The 24,068-nt window shown below is 48.2% G+C and overlaps 1 protein-coding gene across 1 annotated transcript in view; it reads right to left on the reverse strand.

Moving 5' to 3' along the window:
- The window catches only part of LOC138498645 (type 2 phosphatidylinositol 4,5-bisphosphate 4-phosphatase-like), a 474,081-nt gene that overhangs the window by 137,119 nt on the left and 312,894 nt on the right, over nucleotides 1-24,068 (reverse strand). Inside the window, exon 5 of the mRNA XM_069622342.1 lies at nucleotides 22,307-22,397. Coding sequence (XP_069478443.1) covers nucleotides 22,307-22,397 — 91 coding nt within the window. The remainder of the gene's footprint in view (nucleotides 1-22,306; nucleotides 22,398-24,068) is intronic.

Raw genomic sequence — 24,068 nt, forward strand, 5'->3', positions numbered from 1 at the left:
TGATTTAATGAAGTTCTTTGCTGGGATTTTTAGAGTTTAGGATTCGGGAGTTGTAATGGGCTTTTTTTGCTTTCCGTATTTCAGCCTTGTACTGGCGAAGGTACCGGGCCAAGGTGGATCTGCTCATGGGTGTTTTGTCTTTCCGCCATTTGCGTTCTAGGGATTTATATAATTGTTTAGTGGTCTTTAGTTCAGGTGTGAACCACCTAGGAAAAAGTCCACGGTGAGCTGATGGTTTGCAAGAGGGTGTGAGCCGCATTAGTGAAGTGTTGAGCCATGAGTCAAAGGCGTCAGAGGTTAGTTGTTCATTGAGTAGACAGGTAGGGGGAGGAGACAGAAGGAGTGCGTCGGCTAGGTCGGTCAGGAAGGATTTTTAGTTTCTTCCAGCATTTGTGTAGATTCTGAGGTTCTGGTTTTGTAAGGGGAGCGGGTTGGGTGAGCGAATGGCGAAAGAAACAATGAAGTGATCGGACCAGATGATAGGTGTGGGGGGGGGTTTAGATGTATCAAGTTGTGGGAGCTGAAGATGGCATCAAGTGTGTGTCCTTTATAGTGAGTTGGGCCGTTTATGTGGGGTTGGTGGTTAATTGCTTCTAGGCCGTCAACCAGAGAGTGGGTCTTAGGGTTGGTGGGAATGTTAAGTCATATTTTAAAATCTCCTAGCAGGGTGAGGTTGGGATGGTTTATTTGGAGGGTGGCAATAGAGACCCAGAGGTTGATTGAGAATTGTCTATCGTAGCCAAGGGGTCTGTAGATGATTAGGAAGCTGTGGGAGAACGAAGGGGGGGAGGGATAGTTTTACGAGGAGTGATTCGCAGGAAGGAATGGATGGTTGGTTGTCGATGATTGAGGCATGGAAGTGAGACTTGAAGGTGATTGCTATTCCTCCTCCCCTAGAGGGACGGTTCAGTGGGATCAGGGAGTAGTCAGGGGGGAAGGCTTCATTGGCGATAGGGGCGAAGTCGTCAGAGAACCAGGTTTCTGTGATGAAGACCAGGTCTGGTTTGTCAGAGATGAGGAGGTCAAAGATGCTGTGTCTGTTTTTTGCTACAGATCGGGCATTAAAAAGGATGCAATTTACTTCGGTAGAGGAGGATGATGTGGGAGTGGCAGAGGTGGGGGGTGGGAGGGCAGAGGGTGGAAACTGGAGAGAGAGAGAGGGGTGGGGTGGTTGGTGGTCGAAAGGAAGAGTAGGCGAGCAGAAGAGGTGGTGGGTTTGAGGGGGAGGGGATGGACAGGTGTGCTGGGTTGATTGGGTTTGGCACGGGGTATTTGAAAGTGGGGTGTGGGTGGTTAGGAGTTTCAGTGTAGACGGTGAGAATTTGAGGGAGAGGGGTTTCAGGCAGGGTGAGGCAGGGGAGAGGGTGGTGATGATCGTGAAAGGGAGGATGAGGTGGTGGGTCGAGACAGGAGAGGCGATGAGTACTGAGAGATTGAGGGATACCAGCTGCGTTTTCTCTTCAGTGTCTTTTTTGTGATTGGTGTGTGAGAGAGGGTAGGGGGGTGAGAGGGGGAAAGGGACGTGGCTACTGTTCTTGTTAGGGCGAGGCGTGCTGTTTTTAAGGAGGGGAAGGAGTGTGGTCGGAGGGGGATGATGGTGGGAGTTGATGAGGGAAGCGGGGGATGAATGGTTGCTGGGCTGGGTGTGCCTGGGAGGCTAGTGAGGGGAGCGGGTATGATCATAGTAGGCTGATGGGTGAAGGGGATGGGAGTAGCAGTGGTTTTAGGGTGGTTGGCTCGCCATCGTGCCCCTCTGGCTTGGTGTTTGGAAAGGGGATGGGTAGGGGATGTGGAGGAGGGTGGGATAATTTGGGAAGGGGGGACGGGAGGTAGGGCTGGCGGGAGGGGGGGCGCACGTGGGTCATTTTCGGCAGTCCTTGGTGGATCGGGTGTACTCATGGTTTGATGGGATTGGATGATTTCATTCACACCTTCCCACTTTAGCTATATCATTGGATGTTAATTGTTCACACTTTCTATGATTAACAGTACTACAGCTGTACCTAGCGATTATTCGCACTTTCTAAGTTCAACTATACCACCGGGTGAGATTATTCACAGTTTCTACGTTCAACTAAACATGGTGATATTTATTCACGTATTCTAAGTTTTATGGTTCAACTAAACAGGGTGATATTATTCACGTATTCTACGTTTTATTGTTCCATATGCAAACTAGGCTGCAGATATGCTTTTAGACAGATTTTTAAATGTAGCTAGACCACAGAATATGCTATTAGGCAGACCTTCAAATGTAATTACACCACAGATATGCTGTTAGGTGGGCATTTTAAATGCAACTAGACCACAAATATGCTATTAGGCAGACTATATAGTTGCAACTACAGCACAGATACGCTATTAGGTAGACTTTCTTCTAGCAAATTAGGATACAGGTATGCTATTAGGCAGACTTTCAAATGTAACAATACCACAGATATGCTTTTAGGTGGACTTTCAAGTGCAACTAGACCGCAGATATGCTATTAGGCACACTTTCTAAATGAAATTACTCCACAGATATGCTATTAGGCGGACTTTCTAAATGCAGCTAGACCACAAATATGCTATTCAGCACCCTTTCTAAGTGCGACTATACTACAGATATGCTAGATGTTAGATGACACTTTCTAAATGCAATTACACCAAAAGCAAAACTAGTAGGCTATGTGGGACCCTTTCTAGATGCTATTTCACCACAGATATGCTATTCGGCACACTTTCTAAATGCAATTACATCAAAAGCAAAGCTAGACCACAGATATGCTATTAGGCAGACTATATAGTTGCAACTACAGCACAGATACGCTATTAGGTAGACTTTCTTCTAGCAAATTAGGATACAGGTGTGCTATTAGGCAGACTTTCAAATGTAACAATACCTGTAACGCTCACCTGATTCCCACAGAGGCGCGGCTTCGGGTGCTGATGCTTCCTTAAGGTGGGGCGCCGGACTCCAAAGATGAACAGGATGGGCCCCTCAACTCTAGCTTCTCAGGCTCGCAGGAATATCCTCCTGTGCATGAACAGGGAGTGTTACCCACTGACGGAATGGTGCTCAAGCCTCCCACTCCCTTTCAACCCTCCACGATACCACTTCCACGATTCCCCTGTGAAGCCTCACCTTAGGATCTGGAAGGAAGAGCTCTCCATCCTGCTTCTGATGCAGGGGCGCGTGGAAACCCAGTTACTTCACTGGATTGAGGATTGGTGTTCAGGTAAGCTTGACTGTTCAGGTAAGACGCAGTATAAGTTCTGTCCAAAAGTTCAAGCCTTAATAATGTTCGTAGTCTTATTGCAGCAAGCGTTAATTCTTATGTCTTTTTCCCCATAGGGGCCGGGGTTCGGTATGCCGGAGATATGGCGCCGACCCGAAGTGAAACGTGCAGCTTCAGTAAATGACAGGTAAGTTCGGGATGAGCGCTCAGGTAATGTCTTTGCATTCGCTCATTCAATGTCTTAGCCTTTTTTCCCCTTAGGGGCCGGGGTCCGGAAGCGGCAGGTCCCGAAATGAAGTGGAAATTGAGCTTTCCTTATTCCTTTTCTCCCTCTCACCTTTGTTCTTGTCTTTTTTCCCCTAGGCGCCGGGACGTGGCGAAATCCGGATGATCCCCGCTGAAGATGGAGGCGCCTGGAAAAGGTGAGTAAAATGCAGCGCTGCAGCGATTGTAGTGAAATGCTTTTAAAATGATGTCTTCCTTTTCAGGATCGTCGGTGAAATGATTCCGGGATGCAGATTTAGCAGGTAAGGTCTTTCCTTCTCCAATTCTCCTCCTTTCTCCCTTTGCAGGTGATCCAGGGTGCTGGCAGGCGTGCCAGAAGTCAGGATGCAGGAGCAGACACGGTGAGCGTCCAGCTGCTAGGTGCAGAACAACGCGAAGCACGTGTGGCTGTTCGGGTGGGGTTTAAATAGCTTTGGAAGAAGTTCCAGGTATGTATCCTTCCACCGATCAGGTATGTATCCTTCCCCGACCACACCCGGGTGGAAAGTAGTCCCACAGGTAAAGTAGTCCCATCCAGGCCTCAAGAGGGCCTGGATGAAGCAGCAAGGTCTGCATCAGGTAAGTGTGCACCCAAGCACTTACACATAAATCCTCCTTTATGAGCCTAGCGCCTAAGGCGCCAGGACTGGGGTCCACTATGAGCCTGGCGCCTACGGCGCCAGGACTGAGTCCAAAGTGCCCCGACTTGGGCCCGCTGAGACTTCCCTGGAGTGAATGATGTCTGCCTCTGGGGTTGCTGGGCCCGGCCTGGCTCCTTAGAGGTAGGCATCATGACAATACCACAGATATGCTTTTAGGAGGACTTTCAAGTGCAAATAGACCGCAGATATGCTATTAGGCACACTTTCTAAATGAAATTACTCCACAGATATGCTATTAGGCGGACTTTCTAAATGCAGCTAGACCACAAATATGCTATTCAGCACCCTTTCTAAGTGCGACTATACTACAGATATGCTAGATGCTAGATGACACTTTCTAAATGCAATTACACCAAAAGCAAAACTAGTAGGCTATGTGGGACCCTTTCTAGATGCTATTTCACCACAGATATGCTATTTGGCACACTTTCTAAATGCAATTACATCAAAAGCAAAGCTAGACCACAGATGTGCGATTGGGCACGTTTCAAATGCAATTATACCACAGATATGCTATTTAGGAACACTTTCTAAATGATATTTCACCACATATAGGTTATTTGGCACATTTTCCAACTGCAATTACACCGTAGAGATGCTATCAGGGACTCTTTCTAAATGCTATTTCATCACAGATATGCTATTGGGCACACTTTCTAAATGTAATTACACCAGAGATATGCTATTCGGCACACTTTCAAATGTAACTAGACCATAGATATGTTATTAGGTGGACTTTCTAAAGGCAATTACACAATGGATATGCTATTAGGTGGACTTTCTAAATGCAAACTATACCACAGATATGCTATTAGGCGGACTTTCTAAATGCAAACTACACCATAGATATGCTATTAGGGGGACTTTCTAAAGGGAACTAGGCCACTGATATGCTATTCAGCACACTTTCTAAATGCTACTACTCCACAGATATGCTATTGGGTGGATTTTCTAAATGCAAACTAGACCACAGATATGCTAATCGGCAGACTTTCAAATGCAACTAGGCCACAGATATCTGATTGCGGCTGCTCCACAGATATGCTATTGGGAGCACTTTCGAAATGCAAACTAGACCACAGATATGTTATTAGGCAGACTTTTGAATGCCAATACTCCACAGATATGTTATTAGGCAGACTTTCAAATGCAACTAGAACACAGATATGCTATTGAGTGGACTTTCAAATGAAACTAGACCACAGATATGCTATTAGGCAGACTATCTGATTGCGGCTACTTCACAGATTTGCTATTGGGCGGACCTTTTAAATGGAAACTAGACCACAGATATGTTATAAGGCTGTGGAGTGCTACTAGGTGGAGGAGACAAGTGACAAAGGAATAAACAATGATAATGTGGGAGTGCCTTGCTCAGAGCCTGCTGTGAAGAAGTCTGTTGCCATAGACGAAGCAAAAAAAGTCTCTGCTGCAGTCAAGGCCACAGAGACACAGCAAGTCAATAGGATGAGAATGAGGAGGGTTGAAATCTCGCCCTCCCCCCAAAAAAAATAACGGTGGATGCCGGGCTGTTGAGAGCATATGAAGCCTCAAAAAAGATTACTATACCATTGAGGCTAAAGTTGAGCCTAAATAAGAGAGAGTCCCAATGTCGTGAGAAAGATGATCACACATCCCCATTGAGATTGGGAATCTCACGCCAAGGTCTGACTGAATTCACTAACCAAATACTACAGATAGAAAATTCAAAAAGACATGATCCTCAAGCCCATCGGTCAACCAGGAGTTGGCATGACAAACCAGGCACATCGGACGTCCATAAAGAAGCAAAAAAAACATATATGCTCTCATCACATAACAGCTACCGAATTTTGGTCGAACAGCTAGAGAAAAAAATTGAGGATCTACACTAAACCGAAGTTTGGTAATGCATCTATTCCATTTTATTCCCACACTAACAGCCATCAAAAGTCTGGAACGGAAGAGAGTTGAAATCTTGGACGATATTAAACAGGAAAGAGTAATACTACACATTGATTCTATAAAAACAGTTCAATTAGTGATGATGTGCGAACAACAGCAACTTGAAGCGGGCTTTCAGGTCTATGAAGTCGACAGCTTATTGAAGACCACATCTCCCTTTGAGTCTCTATTGAACCATCCGAAAGCGCCATTACAGCCTCCGCTAAATACTCATGGCCGATATGCTGTCGACAAAATAGACGGACCAATTAAGAAAATTCAGGCCGATCACAACATGGAAGTAATACATCAAGGGGAGGACATATACAAGTTACCATGCGACTTGAAAATGAAAAAAAAATTACAGTGGAGAATGTACAAATTACTACACCGGCCAGTACTTCCTCGGAGGGACAGAGCCAAAAAGGCGTGAAATTGATCAATGGAAGTGGTTAGCCCGATCGATAAATGAGACTGGATCTAGCTATTGTCAAGAAGCTCTTAAGCCGGTTGCTATAGCCTCGTGGAACACCAGAGGATTTACCCACTTAATGGGTCCAGCGGCCAGTGACTTGAGAGCACTTGACCTTATATGCCTGCAAGAGAGCTGGTTATTGAAATGTCCATGTATTGATGGATTTGAAGTAGTACTAAATCCTTCTATACAACGAAATAAGGGAAGGCCGATGTCGGGACAACGGATCTTAGTGAACCAGAAAAGTGGATTCAGTATCAAATCTTGGCGTAACCATTCCCCATATATGGAAAGTGCGATTCTAGAGGCTGTCAACTATAAGACAATGAACAAAATAATCATACAGCTGATCAATATATATTGGAACCATCAGGCTGTAGCTAGCCTGAAATTGATAGAAGAAGTCTTGGATCTCATCGATTCCATTATGATAACTAATAACAATCCAAATATAGTCCTCTGTGGAGACTTTAATATCAAATGAATCAACAAGAAACATCACCAAGGGAAGAAACCCACTCTTACTGATAAGAAGACAAACCTTAAATCAACATGGCTAGAGGAAATGGAGGCCCGGAATATGAACCTGATGAACGGAAATATTAATGGAGACATGCCCGCTCGGGAAACCTGGGAAAGAGGATCTCAAAAGTCCGTTCTGGACTATTTCTTTGTGTCAGAACCTATGGTCGATGAGATAGTGACACTAAAGGTGAAAAAGACTCCACAAAGCGACCACAATCTGGTAATCTTAGTCTGGAACCAAGAGATTTACCTCTGAAAAAATCAATGGAGACAAAACGTAGGTCTAGATCCTAGTCGAAATTGACTGCGGCTAAGCCACAACGACATCGAAGACTTAGCCGATGAAATAAGACCAACAAACCTGTGTTCCGAGAAGGACCTGATAGACTATACAATATTTATGGCAATATACGAAGTTCAGTCTACCGGGTCAAAAAAAATGATATATCGGAAACACTAATTTGATCCTGAAGTAGTCGGGAAAAAAAGATCTCAAGAAAAATCTAAGAATGCTAGAGTGGAGCAGCATTGGAGACCGAAACGAGGCAAAGAGGAAGTTAAGAACCAACTACAAGAAATGGATATCTCTCACAAAATAATCCTTGAACATTGAGATGCAGAAGCTGTATTGAAGACACTCACACAAAGAAACTCAAGGGGGTTTTGGTCGCTTATTAATGAAATAGAAAACCCACAGAAAGTGAACCTAACAAACATGGTCTCCGAAACTCAATGGTCCACGCACTACAACACACTGTTTGCAAAGCAAAAACAAGTGAAGAACCCAGAATTCTCCTCGGGAAAGCTGTGGGACATTAAAATTGAAAGAGAAGATATAATGACGACGATACAAAAAAGCAGCTCTTCCAAGAGTCGCTGGCCCATACGGTCTATCTAATGAAATGCTGAAAAATAATCCAGAGGTATGGATCGAAATTCTGTGACGTTCTGTTCAAAAACATTATCAAGGAACGACAAATACCAGCTTCATGGAAAAAGGAGAGAATCGTGCCAATTTTTAAAAAAGGATGTCACACAGATCCAGCTAATTATCGCCCCATTGCGCTCTTAGATGTGATTGGCAAGATATTCGCAACCATTCTATTAGTACAGCTAAATAAATGGATCAGAACAGACAAAAAATATGATGTGAGACAATCCGGCTTTGTTAAGGGAGTCGGTGTGGATTGAACCTTCTCATTCTGAACCTATTAAATATGGAAGCAATTAAAGATGGGCAAAAAGTGTATCTAGCGTTTATCAACTTGGCCCACGCTTTTGATGGTGTGGATCGTGAGTTACTATGGACAAAACTAAAACTGCGTGGATGCCCACATGGCATAATCCAAGCGATAAAAGAACTGTATTCCGACACCGAAATTCAGTTCCGATTGGACCAAGCCTGACATCTCTCCAGCCCAATAAAAACAGCTAGAGGTGTGAAACAGGGCTGTCCGTTGGGAGCAACTTTGTTCAATTTCTATATTGCAGAGGTGGGCAAAGCATTAAATGGAGTCAAATCTTTTCCACCAAAATTAAACGGAACACATATTGGCTGGGTTTTATATGCAGACGATATAGTGATCCTTGACATGATTCCTATAGGCCTACAGAGGAACTTGAATGCCTTAAAGACTTACATCGATGAGATTGGCCCTGAAATCAATGTAGCTAAGTCGGAGATCCTGATACTGAAAGATCTAAAAGGAGCCCAAAACAAAAATGAAAAATACAGAGGGGCCCTTGGAACAAACGAATTGAAAAAAGTCAAATGTAGCAGATACCTGGGTACCTACTTCAATGCAATCATAAATGACGATCCAATGGCTAAGAAGATCGCTAGCCAATGTAAACAGCTAACAGCACAAGGGGCAGTAATAAAAATAAAATACAGCAAATTCTCATACAAACCGGTATTAAACTTTTACAAGAGTAAAGCGACACCGGTGTTAGTATATGAGGCAGACAGTATGTTTGGCTGCTCGAGTGAACTTTGGGCCAGATGCGAAGGAATATTCTGGAGGCGAATACTAGAATTACCACAGGGTTTCCCGACCGCTTGCATATTGTATGAAATGAGTCTATCAACTCTGAATGCTAGAATTACGTGGAACACATTAGCATTGTACAGCAAGACTACCCAAGAAGATGGGCCACCGTAATCCGAAATAATGACCGCCCGCCAAAAGTATAAGAAAGATGATCTAATACAGAGATGGAGACTCATATGCAAAATCATCTTAAAGCAACTAAATACAGATGAAAATACACTAATGACCAATCCCAACGCTGTCCAAAAAAAGTTATTCCAGCAAGACTGGATAGAGACAATTGAAAAACGAGCTGAACACAAATGCATACAAAACGCACCAATGGAAGCCAAAGGATTAAACGCTCCAGCCAAATACCTCAAAATATTCCCATGTAAGCGCCTACGAAAACTCTATATGACATTTAGACTGAATTTGTTTCCAACAAAAGAGATCCAAAGGTTAAGACATGAAGTTGGAAGTGATGACTTAAAATGCAGATTTTGCAAAAAATGTGGACGAGACATTGAAACATCTGGTACTTGACTGTATGGGTTTGAGAGAGTTAAGAACAAGTTACATGGGAGACGAATTCGATTAATTAACAACTAATAGTCAGGAGGATTGGTGGTTCACATTGCACAGTAGCGATCGCCAACGCCTAATAATATCGTTGGCTCGATATCTCAAACAACTGAATGAGAAGCTTCATGGAGCAAAGATAGCTCCAGCAGATGAATGTAATAACAAATGAAATAGAGCAAATGCGAAAGAAGAAAAGAATGATGAAAACGAAAGGAATGGAAACATAAATGGAAATGAAAGGACAAGGACTAGCTAAATTTCAAATGTGTAATGGCGTATTTTTTGCTTTTCTTTTTGTTTTTCTTTTTGCTATTCTCTCTCATTTTTAAAATGTTTGTAACAAACTATAACAAAATATCAAAATATCAACAAAAAAAAAATAGCTTCGGAGACACAGGAGTGAACCAAGGGGTCCTCCAGCAGGAATTGGTTCAGGTGCCAAGAGGGCTTGTGCGTGGGACTTGGGTAGGGGAGATTCATCGTGAGCACCACCGGGGCATGGTCTGATAGGGCCTTTGGAAGAATCTCAATACTAGTTACCTGTGGGATAAGGGAATCCGAGAGGAGGAACATATTCAGTCTGGAGAACCCCTTATGGACAACGGAGAAAAAGGTATAGTCGCTCTCCTCCTGGTTGAAAAAGCACCAGACCTCGATTAGTGAGTGTTTGCACAATAGTGCAGTGAGGGCTATAACATTTTTCCTGTCGTTGGCTGTTAGGGGAAGGGATTTGTCGACCAGGCGGTTGACTACTGCATTAAAATCTCTGCCCAGGATGAGGTCTCCCTCTGCAAACTCCCTCAGCGTCTTTGACAAGGAGCCAAATAACATCTCCTGCTGGGCGTTGGGGGCATACATCGAAATTAAAGTAATATTTTGCCTCCATAGCATCGCCACTACCATGATATATCTCCCTCCCCGTCCCGCAGGACCTTCAACATTTTCAAAGGGGTGCCCTTGCGTATCAGGATGGCGACTCCGTGTTTTTTCAGGCTGTTAGAGGCACAGAACCTTGTGGGGTACAGTTTGTAATTGAGATGAAATTCATCTGCGGGTAAGAGGTGGGTCTCCTGAAAGAACATTAGGGAGGAGTTAAGGGTAGCCATTCCATAAAAGAGAGCCTTGCGTTTCAATGGGGAGTTTAGACTCTGAACATTCAGGGTGAGGCAATTAACGCCAGGAGTCGCCATCCCAAGGCTGCTCAGGTGCGTTTGTGAAGCAGTAGGTAGGCATTTCCCTAAGCTGGGGTGGGACAGCGACCCTGCTCGTCAATAAACCCGCTTTTCCAGGTATTATGTTACAGTACCAGTATAGATTCATAAGGTTAACACATATAAAAAAACAACATACAACCTGGGGGGCTAGTGAGCCCGACCAAGATGGCTGCAGGCCCGTGAGGCTCTCCAGCACATCTTCTATCCGATCTGCTATCCGGCTGTCTCTGTGAAGATCTCCTTGTTTGTGCGGCAGCATCTGCAATTGGAATACATCGGGCTCCTGCGGGGCTCTTTCCGGGCGGACCTGGTACTGGGAGGCGGTGGATGGACTCTGTGGAGCCTGGCGAGATCTTGCTCCGGAGAGGTGTGGGGGAGGAGCAGGCCTGCTGGAGTGCCCCTCTGCTTGGAGTGGTGCTGAGGGCGCGGGCGGAGGTGGAGTGTGTCAGCACGGTCCAGGCTGGCCGGACTTCACCTCCTGTGGACCGCAGCGCTGAGAGATTCGGCGCCTATGAAGTCGGGCCGGTGCGGCGGCCATTCACTGGAGGCAGCTGGAGTGTTGGGCAGCCGTCGCGGCCGTGTAGCGGCGAGAGGAGGGCCGGCGGTGATCCCCATCCCTGGTGGCGAGCTCCGTGCGCTCCCTAGGGGCGCGGGGAAGGACTGTGCTCCTGGCGCTTAGAGAGGAGCCCTGAGGTGGGCGCGGGAGCGCTCATCGGCCGGCCCTGGGACGTCCACCCCCAGCTATGCTCTTGTCTGTCCTGACCTGCCGCTGCGGGGGCTGACGTGGTGGGGGGGTCAGATCTCTCACTAACGGGGATCCTTAAATGCGGCAGGCTGTGGGACTGAACTCAGTGGCAGACCCGAAGCTGGAGTGCCAGGTAGCCGGGCTTATATAGGGAGAAGTGGACATTGTGTTGAGGTCTGGGATGGGCAGTTTGGTCCTGCCTGCCATCGGGGAGACGTGCACTGGTGGCTCCCGGCTCCTAACCCCGGAGCAGTGCTGTGCAGTCACTGAACCAACGGAGGACATTCGCTGCGTGGGCCGGGCCAGGTGCCAGCTGCACAAGTGTTATGATGACTTTGATGAATAAGGGACTGGTCACGGTGGCAGGCATAGCGCGGTGTAGACTGATGACAGGGTCCATGTAATGTGGTACGGGCACTGTGCAAGGTTCTGTGTGCAGATTGAGGTCGACTGCCCCTGGGAGACGAGCTCTAGGGGTTTCTGGTGGCGGGTTCCCTGGGCGGCACTGGACTTCTGCGGGACTCGTTACATCTGAATCCTGAGTTGGCAGCAGTGTGTTCTGGCAGCAGATATTGGGCTTGAGCCTGGTTGACTCTGGTGCGAGGGAGGACACGGGAGGCAGGAGCGCGGCTGGCCCTGGTCATTATTCCCTGCAGAGTATCTCGAGGACCTGGCTCCACCACTAACTATGTCTAAGTCAGGGGGGTAAGCAGCAGTCCAAATTGAACTTTGAGATGACGGCGCAGGCTAAGAGTTGCAGCTCGGGTGGGGGTGAGGTGGCGCCGCCGCTTGCGGCGGGGCCTGAGCAGGATCCTGTGGCTGCCTTTCAAGACATTAAGGCTATGCTCCTATAGCTGCAGTCTGGGATACAATCTTTGGATGGCAAACTGGATACTCTGACCTGTAAGGTGGATCACATGCAGGTCCGCTTGGATAAACACGGGGAGAGGCTGGACGAGGGGGAGGGGCGCCTGTCAGGAGTGGAGGGCGTAGCAACGGTGGTCTCCGGTGAAATGTCTGGGGTCATGAAAGCCCTGAAGGAACTTCGGGAGAAGCAGGATGACCTTGACTCGAGATCTCGCCGGAATAATATATGAATCGTCGGCCTGTCTGAGTCGGCAGGTCAGAATGACATGATGGCATTGGTGGAGGAAATTTTGCGAGAGACGCTGGGGTCTGAGGGCTTCTCCCCGCTCTGCATCGTAGAGAGGGCGCACAGGATCGCCAGTGGCTGGAGACCGATTCCAGGAGCTCCGTCACGTCCATTGATTGCCCGATTGCTGAATTATAGGGATAGGGATACGGCACTCAGAAAAGCCAGAGAGAAAGGTACTTTGTCTTAGAAAGGGGATGTAATCAAATTCTTCCCGGACTTCTCTGATAGGGTGCAAGCTGCCAGAAAATCTTTCTTGGAAGTTAAGAGGAGACTGAGAGACAAGGGTCTGCAATATGCGATGCTGTTCCCGGCCAAACTGCGGGTGGTACATGATGGGAAGTCATTGTTTTTCCACACTCCGGAAGAAGCCTCTTCTTTTCTTGATATGCTGCCTGGGCCGCCCAGAGCACGGATGGATGATGCCTGATTCCACTTAAATATGGAGGAAATTGGTGGATGCTGCTGTAATTTTGGGTAGTTGGTGACTGATCCGTGTGCAGAGACAATTATCCTGTTTTGGTATGACAGAGGGTTGGGCTTGTAGTCGCCCCTTGAGCGAAAGCTGTTTGCATTTAAGCTAAGGGTGGTAGGGTTGCTGGAATGTTGGGACTCCAGTATGGGGTGGGGGCTTTTGCGGGAAGTTGCGGGGCGGGGCTAGAGGGGTGGGATGTGTGCACCGGCGAGTTGGGGGGTTGTCGGTAGAATGGGGGTGGGAGGGAATAGGGGGGAACTCAATGGTATGCACTGGGGGCTTGGAGGCTTGTGGGGTTCACTAAGGGTAGAGGAGTGTGCGATCAAGCATCTGCAGATGGCGACATTACACTTTATGACCTGGAATGTTAGGGGCCTTAACAATCTGCCTAAATGCTGGAAAGTTTTGCAATACTTGGAGCGACACAGGGTGGGAGTGGCCTTCCTTCAGGAGACCCACCTGACAACGGCTTCTGAATCTAAGTTTGGTAAGAGTTGGGGGTGTCATAGATATTTTTCTTATTATTCTTCTTACTCCAGGGGTGTGTGCATCTTGGTACATAGATCGGTGGGGTTCCGATTGATTAATGTGGTGAAAGATCAGGAGGGTAGGGTTTTGGTGGTAAAGGGGGTCATCCAGGGGAGATTGTATACAGTAATATGTTACTATGGTCCTAACCAGGATACCACAGAGTCCCTTGACTGGGTTGAGAGGCAATTGGGGGCGCTTCCTGAAGGAGAAATCATATGGGCCGGAGATTTTAATTCAGTCTTGGACGCCTCCCTGGTAGGGTGGGCAATACGGTGCGATTGGGTAGTAGGAACTCTGATCAAATCCGGGGCATGTTTCCAGTGTGGGGCATTGAAGACATTTGGAGGGTGAGACACCCTGGGGTGAACCAGTTTACACATTATTCTGCACTGCACGGCTCAGCGGCTCGGTTGGACTATTACATGGTGTCTCGGGCGGCCATGGGTCGGTCCGTGGGGTAGGTATTTTGGCCTGCACCCTCTCGGACCACGCCCCCGTTTTGCTATTGATCCGCTTGGAAGGTCGCGATGGGTTGAGACCTACCTGGAGGTTTAAGAGTGAGGTGCTTATGGACGGGGTCTTTCGACAGGAACTAGCGAGGGTTATTGATGCATACTTTGAGGCCAATGAATGGTCAGTGTCGTCTGCTGGTATCCTGTGGGAAGGTTTTAAGTGCGTGATCAGGGGTGAATGTATAGCCAAAGAGCTGGGGATTCTGAAGAAGCTGCTGAAAGATCTGGCTGATATGGTGGAGGAAATACCGGTGTTACAGGAGGGGGCCCCCGTCCCGACTCAGGTTCAACAAGGTACCATTAAGCGGAAACTGCAGGAGTTTCAGACCTTGGCACAGCGGGAGGTTAAGTATATGTGGGACAAGAAGGCTCCTCGGAAATATGGTGAGGGGCAGGCCCCAGGGCGGTCGCTCGCGAGGATTACTCAACCGGGTGGTCGGGATAATAGGGTGACAGTGATTACCGACGGGAAGGGAGTCGATCATGATGAGGATGAGGGCATTGTCCGGGAGTTTGAGCAGTTTTATGGCCACCTATACTCGTCACAGTTGGCGGTGGCGCAGGCGGATATAGAAGCTTTTCTCGATGAAGTGGGGTTGCACTGGTGCTCAGAGGAGCAGAGGGAGGGGTTGAATGGGCCAGTGACATTGGAAGAGGTGATGGACGCTATTAAGTCTTTGCCGGGTGGGAAATCTCGGGGCCCCGACGGCTTCACAGCCGAATTTTATAAGGGCTATGCTGAAAAGTTGGCTCCATACTTACTGTTAATGTATCAGGAGGCGGTGTCCAGGGGGCGCTTACCGGACTCACTTCGGGAGGCTGTGGTGGTCGTACTGTTGAAGCCGGGGAAACAGGAAGGAGATTGCTCATCGTATCGCCCGATTTTGCTCATTAATCTTGATAATAAGATCTTGGCGAAAATCATAGCGAGGCGATTGATGCCGCTGATGCCCACCTTGTTGAGGGCTGATCAGGTGGGATTTATTCCGGGCCGATCGACCTCTTTCGGACTGCGGAGGATGTTTGGCCTGATGTCGGCGTTGCCGGCAGAGGATCCGGTGGTGGCGGTCCTATTGAATGCCACCAAGGCATTTGATTCTGTTAAATGGCCGATTTTGTTCACCGTCCTGCATAGGTTGGGCCTGGGCAGGTCCTTTATCTCCTTGGTGTCACTTCTGTATACCGACCCGGTGGCTCGGGTGAGGGTAAATGGGCGGACCACTGGGGTACTATCGCTTGAACGGGGGACACGCCAGGGTTGTCCGTTGTCCCCCCTGTTATTTGCCTTGGTGATAGAACCCTGGGCAGAATGGGAGAGTTTCATTTACATCGGTGGGTCCAGCTGCATACCCATAAGGTGGTAATGTCGTTATATGCGGATGATATGGTCCTGTTCATCCGCCATCCCGAAGTTAACCTGGACCCGATTATGTTGGATCTACAACGCTTCGGTGAGCTTTCGGGGCTGCGCATAAACGCCAGTAAGTCAGTCATCTTCCCATTGAAGAATGGGGTATCCCAATATCGGGATGGTTGGGGACTTCAGTGGGATCTACAAAGCACTCATTATCTGGGGGCCACTGTGGCGAGGGGTGAGCGCGAGGTATATGCCACAAATTATGTGGAGGTGCTGGACTCGGCTAGACGGGCGATACTGGGTTCAATGTCGCTCCCACTTAATCTATACGGCAGGATCTCGGTGGTTAAAATGACTCTCCTCCCCAAATTTTTGTATGTGTTTTTAAATGTGCCTATAAGGGTATCTCAAAAATATTTTCAGGACCTCCGTTCATCGATAACGCACTTCATATGGGCGGGCAAAAAAGCTCGGATTTCCTGGGGGAGGCTCACGGCACCGGTTCAGGAGGGTGGTCTGGCACTGCCTGATTTCGAGGTATACTATAAGGTGGCGCAGGCCAGTTATCTTAGGTACTGATATGGTATGGCAGTGGAGCATAGACACGTGGAGATAGAAAGGTCAATCGCGTCCCCAGCGCTGCTAAGGTTGTTTATTCTAACGGCTCCGAGCCGCTCCCGGGTTCCCCGAGACTTGGTGGGGCTTACGTGCTGGGCCTGGTCTTCTTTGGAGTCGACTCCCAGTGGGGGATTGCTCTATTCACAGAGACTCCCGCTACTGTTTATTCCTGGGATTCCCGTGACTAGTGAGGCACATTATGTAGCTACGATGAAACAGTTGGGTATCACTACCTGGGGGGAGCTGTTCCCTAGTGGGAAGTTCATCTCCATCGATCAACTGAGGGAAAGGGGAGCCTTGTCGGTATTGGATGTGTTTCTATACTACAGGTTGAGGGTGAAGTTGCAGCGACTGTTCCCTTCCTTTCCTGCACCACCTGCAGTGGCCGGGATGCTCGATAGGGTGGTTGGGGGGGACAAAGGGAGGCAGGTACTTTCCGAACTGTATAGATTAGCTCTGAGGGGTAGGCCTGGTGCTGGGTTTTCCTCAAGGGGGTTGTGGGAGAGGTCCTTAGGGCAGGAAATACCTGCTGATGTGTGGGAGTACTGCTGTGAGATGACCAGGAGGGGGGCGGTTAACTCGAATTTTAAGCTGGTCCACTTCAAATTTCTGCATCAATGTTATTACTCTCCGGCTCAGATAAAGGATTATTTCCCTCAGAGGTCAGGGGCCTGTCTCAGATGCGGCCAGGCGATGGCTGGGTTTCTCCATGTGGCTTGGGAGTGTGTGGAGCTGGTGCAATTTTGGCAGCAGGTGTTTGAGGTAATTGGTGACATTGTGGGGCAGCGGCTCACACCAGATCCTGTATTAGCACTGCTGGGATATACGAGGCAGATACTCAAGGGGACTAGGAAATTAATTGGTCTCCTCTTAATTTTGGCAAAACGCTGTGTGGCCATAGGGTGGGGGAAAAAGCGGAGTCCCACAATTGCGCAATGGTCAAGGGACATACTGTATTGCAATGATATGGAGACCCGCTGGGGTGTGCTGCGGGGGGCCTGTCAGGGTGACAATCGGATGTGGAATGCGTATACATTGTACCTTCTCGGTCGCCCGGGGAGGGAGGACTCAGTGTCCCCTACTACACAGGGATCTCCTGCTCGGCCTGGTCCTGAGGCGAGGTCTCCGCATACTCCCTGAAGCCGGATATATGGGTGAGACAATGTGGACGCTATGATACCATCGGCTTGGAGACCAGATTGGATGGGCTACAGGCAGGCCATTGGCTTTGGAATCCGGGCTGACCTTGGATTTTCTAATGCTACCTCTATGTGCGTACCATGGGGGGGGAGGTGGGGATGCTGGTTGGATTGTTTGAGCTGTCATATGAAAAGCCAATAAAGAAAGTTGTTAAAAAAAAAAAACAACATCTGAACTTTCCAAAACGTAACCAACAATTACATTATGTCAACAGTAAGGGGCGTAATCCGTTCAGGGTGCCCGATCTATGCCAATTCCCATTCCTTCTTCTCCTGGTAAAGGGGAGCCAGTGAGGTTGATAATGGTCCTCCCCATGTTGTTTAAGTATGGCCTTCCCATCTGTTCTCCGACAGTCAAACGCTCCACTTCCACTGTTATTAGTGCCGGCACAGGACATCCAGAAATTGACAGCTCCCTCAGGGGGGTTTCGAGGACTCTGGGTCTGCCCTCGGCATTGCTGGTAAGGTCTGCCAGCCCCTGGGTTTCCTTCTCTTATCTCTCGAACTGGATTCAAATCGGAGGACATCCAACTCTCCGGCTTCTGAAGTGATGTTTTGTTCACCTCAAGCATTAAATACTCAGCTTCCTCTTCCGAGTTAATGGTGTAGTGCTGGTTATGATAGTTAAAGATTAATTTACAGGGGAACCCTCATGGGTCCCAGATCTTTCTGGCCTGTGGCCATGTGGTGACCTTTTGCAGGCGACAGCGACTTGCTAGGGTATAGGGTGCAAGGTCCTGGAACAGCGTGAGAGAGGCCCCCCAAACCTTCACCGGCTCCAGCCTTCTAGCTGCTGTCATGATCTCCTCTTTTTGGTGATAAAAATGCACTCAGGATAAGACGTCCGGCAATAGGTTGCATTTCTGTTGGGCGGAGGAGTAAACCCGATGGGTCGTGTCCAGGACAAGTTCCTCTGAGTTTGGGAGCTCAAGCAATGACTTGAAAAGGGCACCCACATATGCCAAGAGTTCTTTGTCAGTGACCTGTTGCGGGACCCCACGTAGGCAAACATTATTCCTTCTCGAACTGTTTTCCATGTCAGCCTGTTGCGCCCAGTTGTCCTCAAGGTTTTCCTCGATTCGTTCCACACTCTTCGGGACTTCAGTGAAGTCATGTTCTTGTTCACATGCTGTGTTTTCTAGGTCATTAACTCGGGTTTCCAGACCTTGCAGGTGAGAATTCAGGTCCTTAGTTGACCGTGCCAGGGAATCCTTAGAGGTTTTTTGTCCTGCTTTATCTCATCCGTGATGTCTTGCTTAAGGCCCTTCAACATGTCTTATAAATCCTTCCTAGAGAGCGAGTTGTCAGGGGGAGGCGGGCCCGCCGGGGGCGAATGGACCTCAGCCCTCACCACCTGCATACCTGATTTCCCAGGATCTTGAGGGGACAGGAACGCTGTGATGTCTGTTGATTTTGCTTTCGCTGCTGCTTTGGGCATTGCTGAGGAAGCCTTCTGCCTTTCCGCAGAGGGAGAGGATTGCCCCCGTAGCTCAGGCTGTGTCGGATCATGGTGTCGCCTCCAGGAGCCCCTAGCGCTAGGCGAGCCCCTGCTATGCAGGGGGGAAAAGGGAGCATATTTCTGGATGGGATCTGGGGATCCGATATGCTAGTGCGGAGGACCCGTTCCAGTGCTGAGCCAGAAAGCTTCTGGCGTTGTTGTCCCTAATGTCAAGGGATTGCGCCTATTGCCCAGTGAATTTCCTGTATTGATGGATCAGCACCGACCTTGCGCCTCTTCAAGGTATGCCGGAATCGAGCTGTGGTATCAATGGGCTTGCGCAGGCCGCAGAGAGAAGCAGATTTTTAATAGGCAGGTGCCTCCAAAAAGTTGCCCGGCGGGGGGTAGGAGGCAAGGGCCTCTGCCTCCTCCACCGCCAGTGTATGCCTCTCCGGGGTCCCCTTTATCCAGGCTGACGGCCCGTGTCTGGCTGTTTGCTTGAATATAGAAAGAGGTAGTCAGGGGTGGCCGATCTAGATCTCTATGCACCGGGGCTGCCCCGCTGGTGTCTGGTCCCTGAGGGTGCGGGGCGGGAGAAAGAGAGGTGTGAGGTCTCCCGCCTCCCTGAACTGGTCGCTCACTCCACCTCGGCCACCCCGCCTCAAAAACTCACTGGGTGCTCCCTGGCTTCAAGTCTCTCCGTTGCCGGCATGCGGGCAGATGGGAGTGAGCGGGGGCCGTGCGGGATGTCCCGGTTCTCTGGTCCACCTATGTGTCAGCGCACCTTCGCCCGCTCCTCACCTTTGTGTCCAGATGGACACTGCTGTCCTGGTGTCGCTCTGCACGGTGGGGTTGAGCCGTGGCACGGGGTGGGCTCCCTGATCGGATTCGCCAAGTTTCTCGGCGCTGTTGGTCATCGGACCATGCCGACGAGGGTTCCTCTGTCGGCTCACATCTTTTCGGCGCCGGGGAATTACAGCGCCTTCGACCACGGCGTGCATGCCGCCATCTTGCTGTCACACCACACAGATATCAGGAGAGAGAAACAGCTTGTCTGCGGCTTCCCACACCACGATTTTGCCTTCTTGACTGGCCATCCACTCTGGGTTACACTTGGGATTCATATGGGGAGGAACGGGATACATTTCACGGATTAAATTCACTGGATTGGGCGCTCCGACACAGAGCTCACAGCAGACACGTCTTCATGGCGTGCTGCCTAGCCACGCCCCCCAGTTATATGTTTTCTTATACACATTTCTTTCTGTGTGTTTTGTTTTTTACCTGGTATATGTCCTAATTTTGGACATCCTTATACATTGGCGTATTACCTGTTCCCATCCTTATGCTACTGTACATGCACCCTTCGTGGGAATGCTTCCACCATCTGTAAATGTTTTATTGCAAGTAATTTCTGACCGAAATTGACATTCCCATTCTTCAAATAAATACAAACACATTGCATCAAATATAAAATGTGTGGTGGATTGCTGTTAGAATGTGTACATCTAGCTTCATTCAAAAGGCTGTTTTAGCACGTGTAACACATTCAGAGGTTGTCTTCAACATGAAAACCATTCATAAGTCTTCAAAAAGGCAAAGCTGAAAATGAATGCTGTGTTCCGATCTGTGAAAGGGTCCAACACTGGTACTTTTTTAAATTTATTTTTTTTACTTTATAATTGCACACAGACAGGGCATATACACAATTGTTTAGGGTACCAAACATTACATCCTATTCAATAACATTCCATATCAATCAGGGTCATCGGCTTCGGCTTTGTCCGACAGGTATTGTTTGTATCTGGCCTATATGTTTCTGGGTCTGGAAGTGGGTAGTACTGAGTCTATATATAGTTCCTCTGTATCATTTGTCCATAACATATCTCTGTCCCAGTCTGCCTTAGTTGGCGGTATACTGCTCTTTCATTTCCCACAGGCCCCTCTTTTGATCGGACTGCTACCTTTTCTCCAATGTTAGATGCAGACTATACACTAAAAACCTCTCCTCTTGGGCAGAAGGCTTAACAGGGAACATTGTGTTATTTATAATGTGCGTAATACCCAGAGTTTTCTCAGTGCGAACCCGGGCATCGAACCGTGTTGCTCTGCATTGTCTTGCTTCCCAGCGGAGCGTGTTGCCCCTGAGCTATCATCCCGAGACGAGGGGAAGTCATTGGTCAATTCCATGAGTCAGGAGGGCACCTGGACTGCCTGACTGAGATAGCAGATGAGCATGCATCTCAGAAAAGCATGTCTCTCCACTGCTCCTACATATCCATGCCTCTATAGAGACTTTTTGAATCGACGTACTGTGTATTGGCGTGTACCCATTTCACAGATAAGCATTCTCTGTTGTAACCTTATGCCCTTGGAGAATGAAGCATGTATTTTTCTCTTACGTAAGATATTTCTACTAAGATTTCTTATATTTGGTCAGGTTGATTTATCATGTAGGTTGGTGCTTTGCAAGACAGCTCAATTGAATGCAAATTACTAGTTTGCCTTTTGAAAGTCAATTATTCAGAAGGCATTCAATGTGGATGACGTAAAATCTAGGATGGGACGGCAGGAGATCGGCCTGCATCACGAACTTTAGAGGGAGGACACCTAGGCTAAAATCCTATTTTCCACACTTTGCCAAACTGTGCACTGTTGGGCAAGTGGTTTAACATTTCCTTAGCTGAACAAATGGGGATCTTCTGGAAGTGATGATTCTAGTGCGCCGCTCAAAGCGACGCAATCGTGCATGGTTTAATAGACTACAGCGCTGCATGGTATATAGTAATGTTAACCATTTATATACTGCATAACACAGGCTGATTTCACTCATGGCAAGGTCAGTTGTGAGCCAATATTCTCTTCTCATAGATTAAATGAGTGAAACAAAGTATAATACAATGTTTGATTAGGTGGATTTTAGTGTGGGCCAGGTGACTTGGAGAGATCCTGCAGAATTCTGGGTACGAGGCATGAAACGGATGCAAGTGTATATGAGAGCAATCCTACACAGCCATTCAAATGAAAGGTATAACAGCAGCGCTCGCATAGTAAAACATAGCTTTTGTTTCAATTTTAAAGTGTATAATAAAGTGACAGTTCTCAACCCACTGCACCCGTCTTTTTAGTTGGGTACAGCGCAAAATTTGGTAGGAAAGTTGCAAAGGCCACTTCCCCTCCACATATCACTGACAAAGCTTTGCTCCCAGGCAGAACCATTGTTGACTTAAATGGTCTGAACCTCACACATCAGGAGGTGACCCAGTTGGCAGCACAAGCAATGTTTAACTAGACATACAGCAAACAGCAGTCAGATCATCATCCAGCAGACAAACAAGCACCCTAGGGTTTACTTTGACAAGTGCAGCTAAATATGACTCACAGTGAGGGCAACTGCGATGAAGATGAAGATCACTCCAATTATTAATTTTTCATAGCAGCGCTTGCAAGGATGTGCACCACCAACAGAGGATCTGTAAGATAGGCAGAATGTGAGTGTTTGCAACAACAGTAAAACATCTTTCAAACAAAGAAAATTATGGATCTGAATTCTGTGATCTATGAATTGTAGTCTGTGGAGAGCAGGAATGAAATCAGTTTTTAATTCATCTGCATAGGTGCTTGTTTCTGTAGATGCTGTGACAAGGACTCACTGGCCTTGTCAAGTGAGAACGGGAACCCCCCCCCCCCTGCTGGGGTGGGAGGTTTACCAGGGAGAAATCCAGATCCAGAACTACCCCTGAGGTGGACGGTGGCAGCAGAGAGAGCCCCAATCCTTGCACCCATTGTGCCAACAGGCATGTTTGCAGACCCATATTATTTCTAGCCTTACCTCTGTTACGAGATATATGTCAGTCTTTTTCTATTTTAAGAGCTCCCTCAGCAGAAGTAAAGAGAACCCGGCAACCCAAAGGAATATCACCTGAGCACTACAGAGACAGCAGCGCTGAAAACCAGATGAGAGAGAGAGAGAGAGGCTTCTTCAATATGCAGACCTCACAGAGCTGCTGGGACAAGCAGGCAGTCTCGGGCAAGGCCCCATAGACCACTGGGACCACAAAGGAAGAAGGACCTACACTTGATGGAAAGACGTACCACGAGATCTTGCTGAAAGGGGTCCCTAGACACAGACAGGATACCTTTACTTTCCTTGGCTACCCACATCAGTACAAGGCAACGCTGCTGAGCTCCCAAGTAAGTGTAAGGAACTCGCTCAACCCGCTGGCTGCAGGTCCCCTAGACCACCAGAGACACAAAGGGAGAATCCTCCCCAAATTGACTTTTCGGGAGAAAGGGAATGATCCTGGTACACATACTTGAACATTGGACTTTATTGGCCACCATCATTGGTACGCGGCAAACTCGTGCCGAGCAAGGCATGGGGCTTAGCACACTTCTTATTACTTTTCATTACACACACACCCCAGGTGGAGAGGACAGGGTCAGAATGGCCAGGGAGAGCTGCCTGATCATGGGCAAGACAACGAGATGTAAGCAGGGTGTAGGAAGTATGGGTTGTTCGGGTGAGGTCAGAGGTGGAGGATGACCAAGAGACCAGGTAGAAGAAGGAAGTAGTGACGGATTGTGAAGATGATTTGTAGAGCAGATGAGGTAAAAGCTTATAAGTGAAAGTGGTTCTGCAGTTTGACTGTGCGTGTTTGTGTGGCGAGTGTGTAGGTAAAGTAGTGTAAGGAATGATTGTGAAGTGGATGACACTGAGTGGAAGGATGGTTATTGAGTAGTGGTTTGGAGGAAGGAGTAGTAGTGAGGAGAGGGGTAGTAGAAATATGGAGGAGGGAGGAGTAGTGGTGTGGATGAGGGAGTAGTAGTGGTCTGGAGGAGGAGGTACTAGTTTAGAGGAGGGAGTATTGGTGTGGAGGAGGGAATAGTAGTTTTGTGACGGTGTAGTAGTGGTGTGAAGAAGGAAGTATTGGTAGGCTATGGGCAGGGGTAGTAACATTGAATGGTGGAGGCGAGACCTTGGGCCTCATTACGAGTTCGGCGGTAACCGCGGCGGTAAAACCGGCTGGTTACCGCCGGACTCGTCTTACCATTCTGCCTCTGTGATTCCCGGAATTACCGGGGCATTACAGCCCCGGTTTTCCGGGAATCACGGAGGCAGAATGGTGTTAATCCCCATTCCC

This window comes from Ambystoma mexicanum, chromosome 5q (assembly GCF_040938575.1).
Source record: "Ambystoma mexicanum isolate Mex_15411 chromosome 5q, UKY_AmexF1_1, whole genome shotgun sequence".
In the NCBI taxonomy this organism is placed as follows: Eukaryota; Metazoa; Chordata; class Amphibia; order Caudata; family Ambystomatidae; genus Ambystoma; species Ambystoma mexicanum.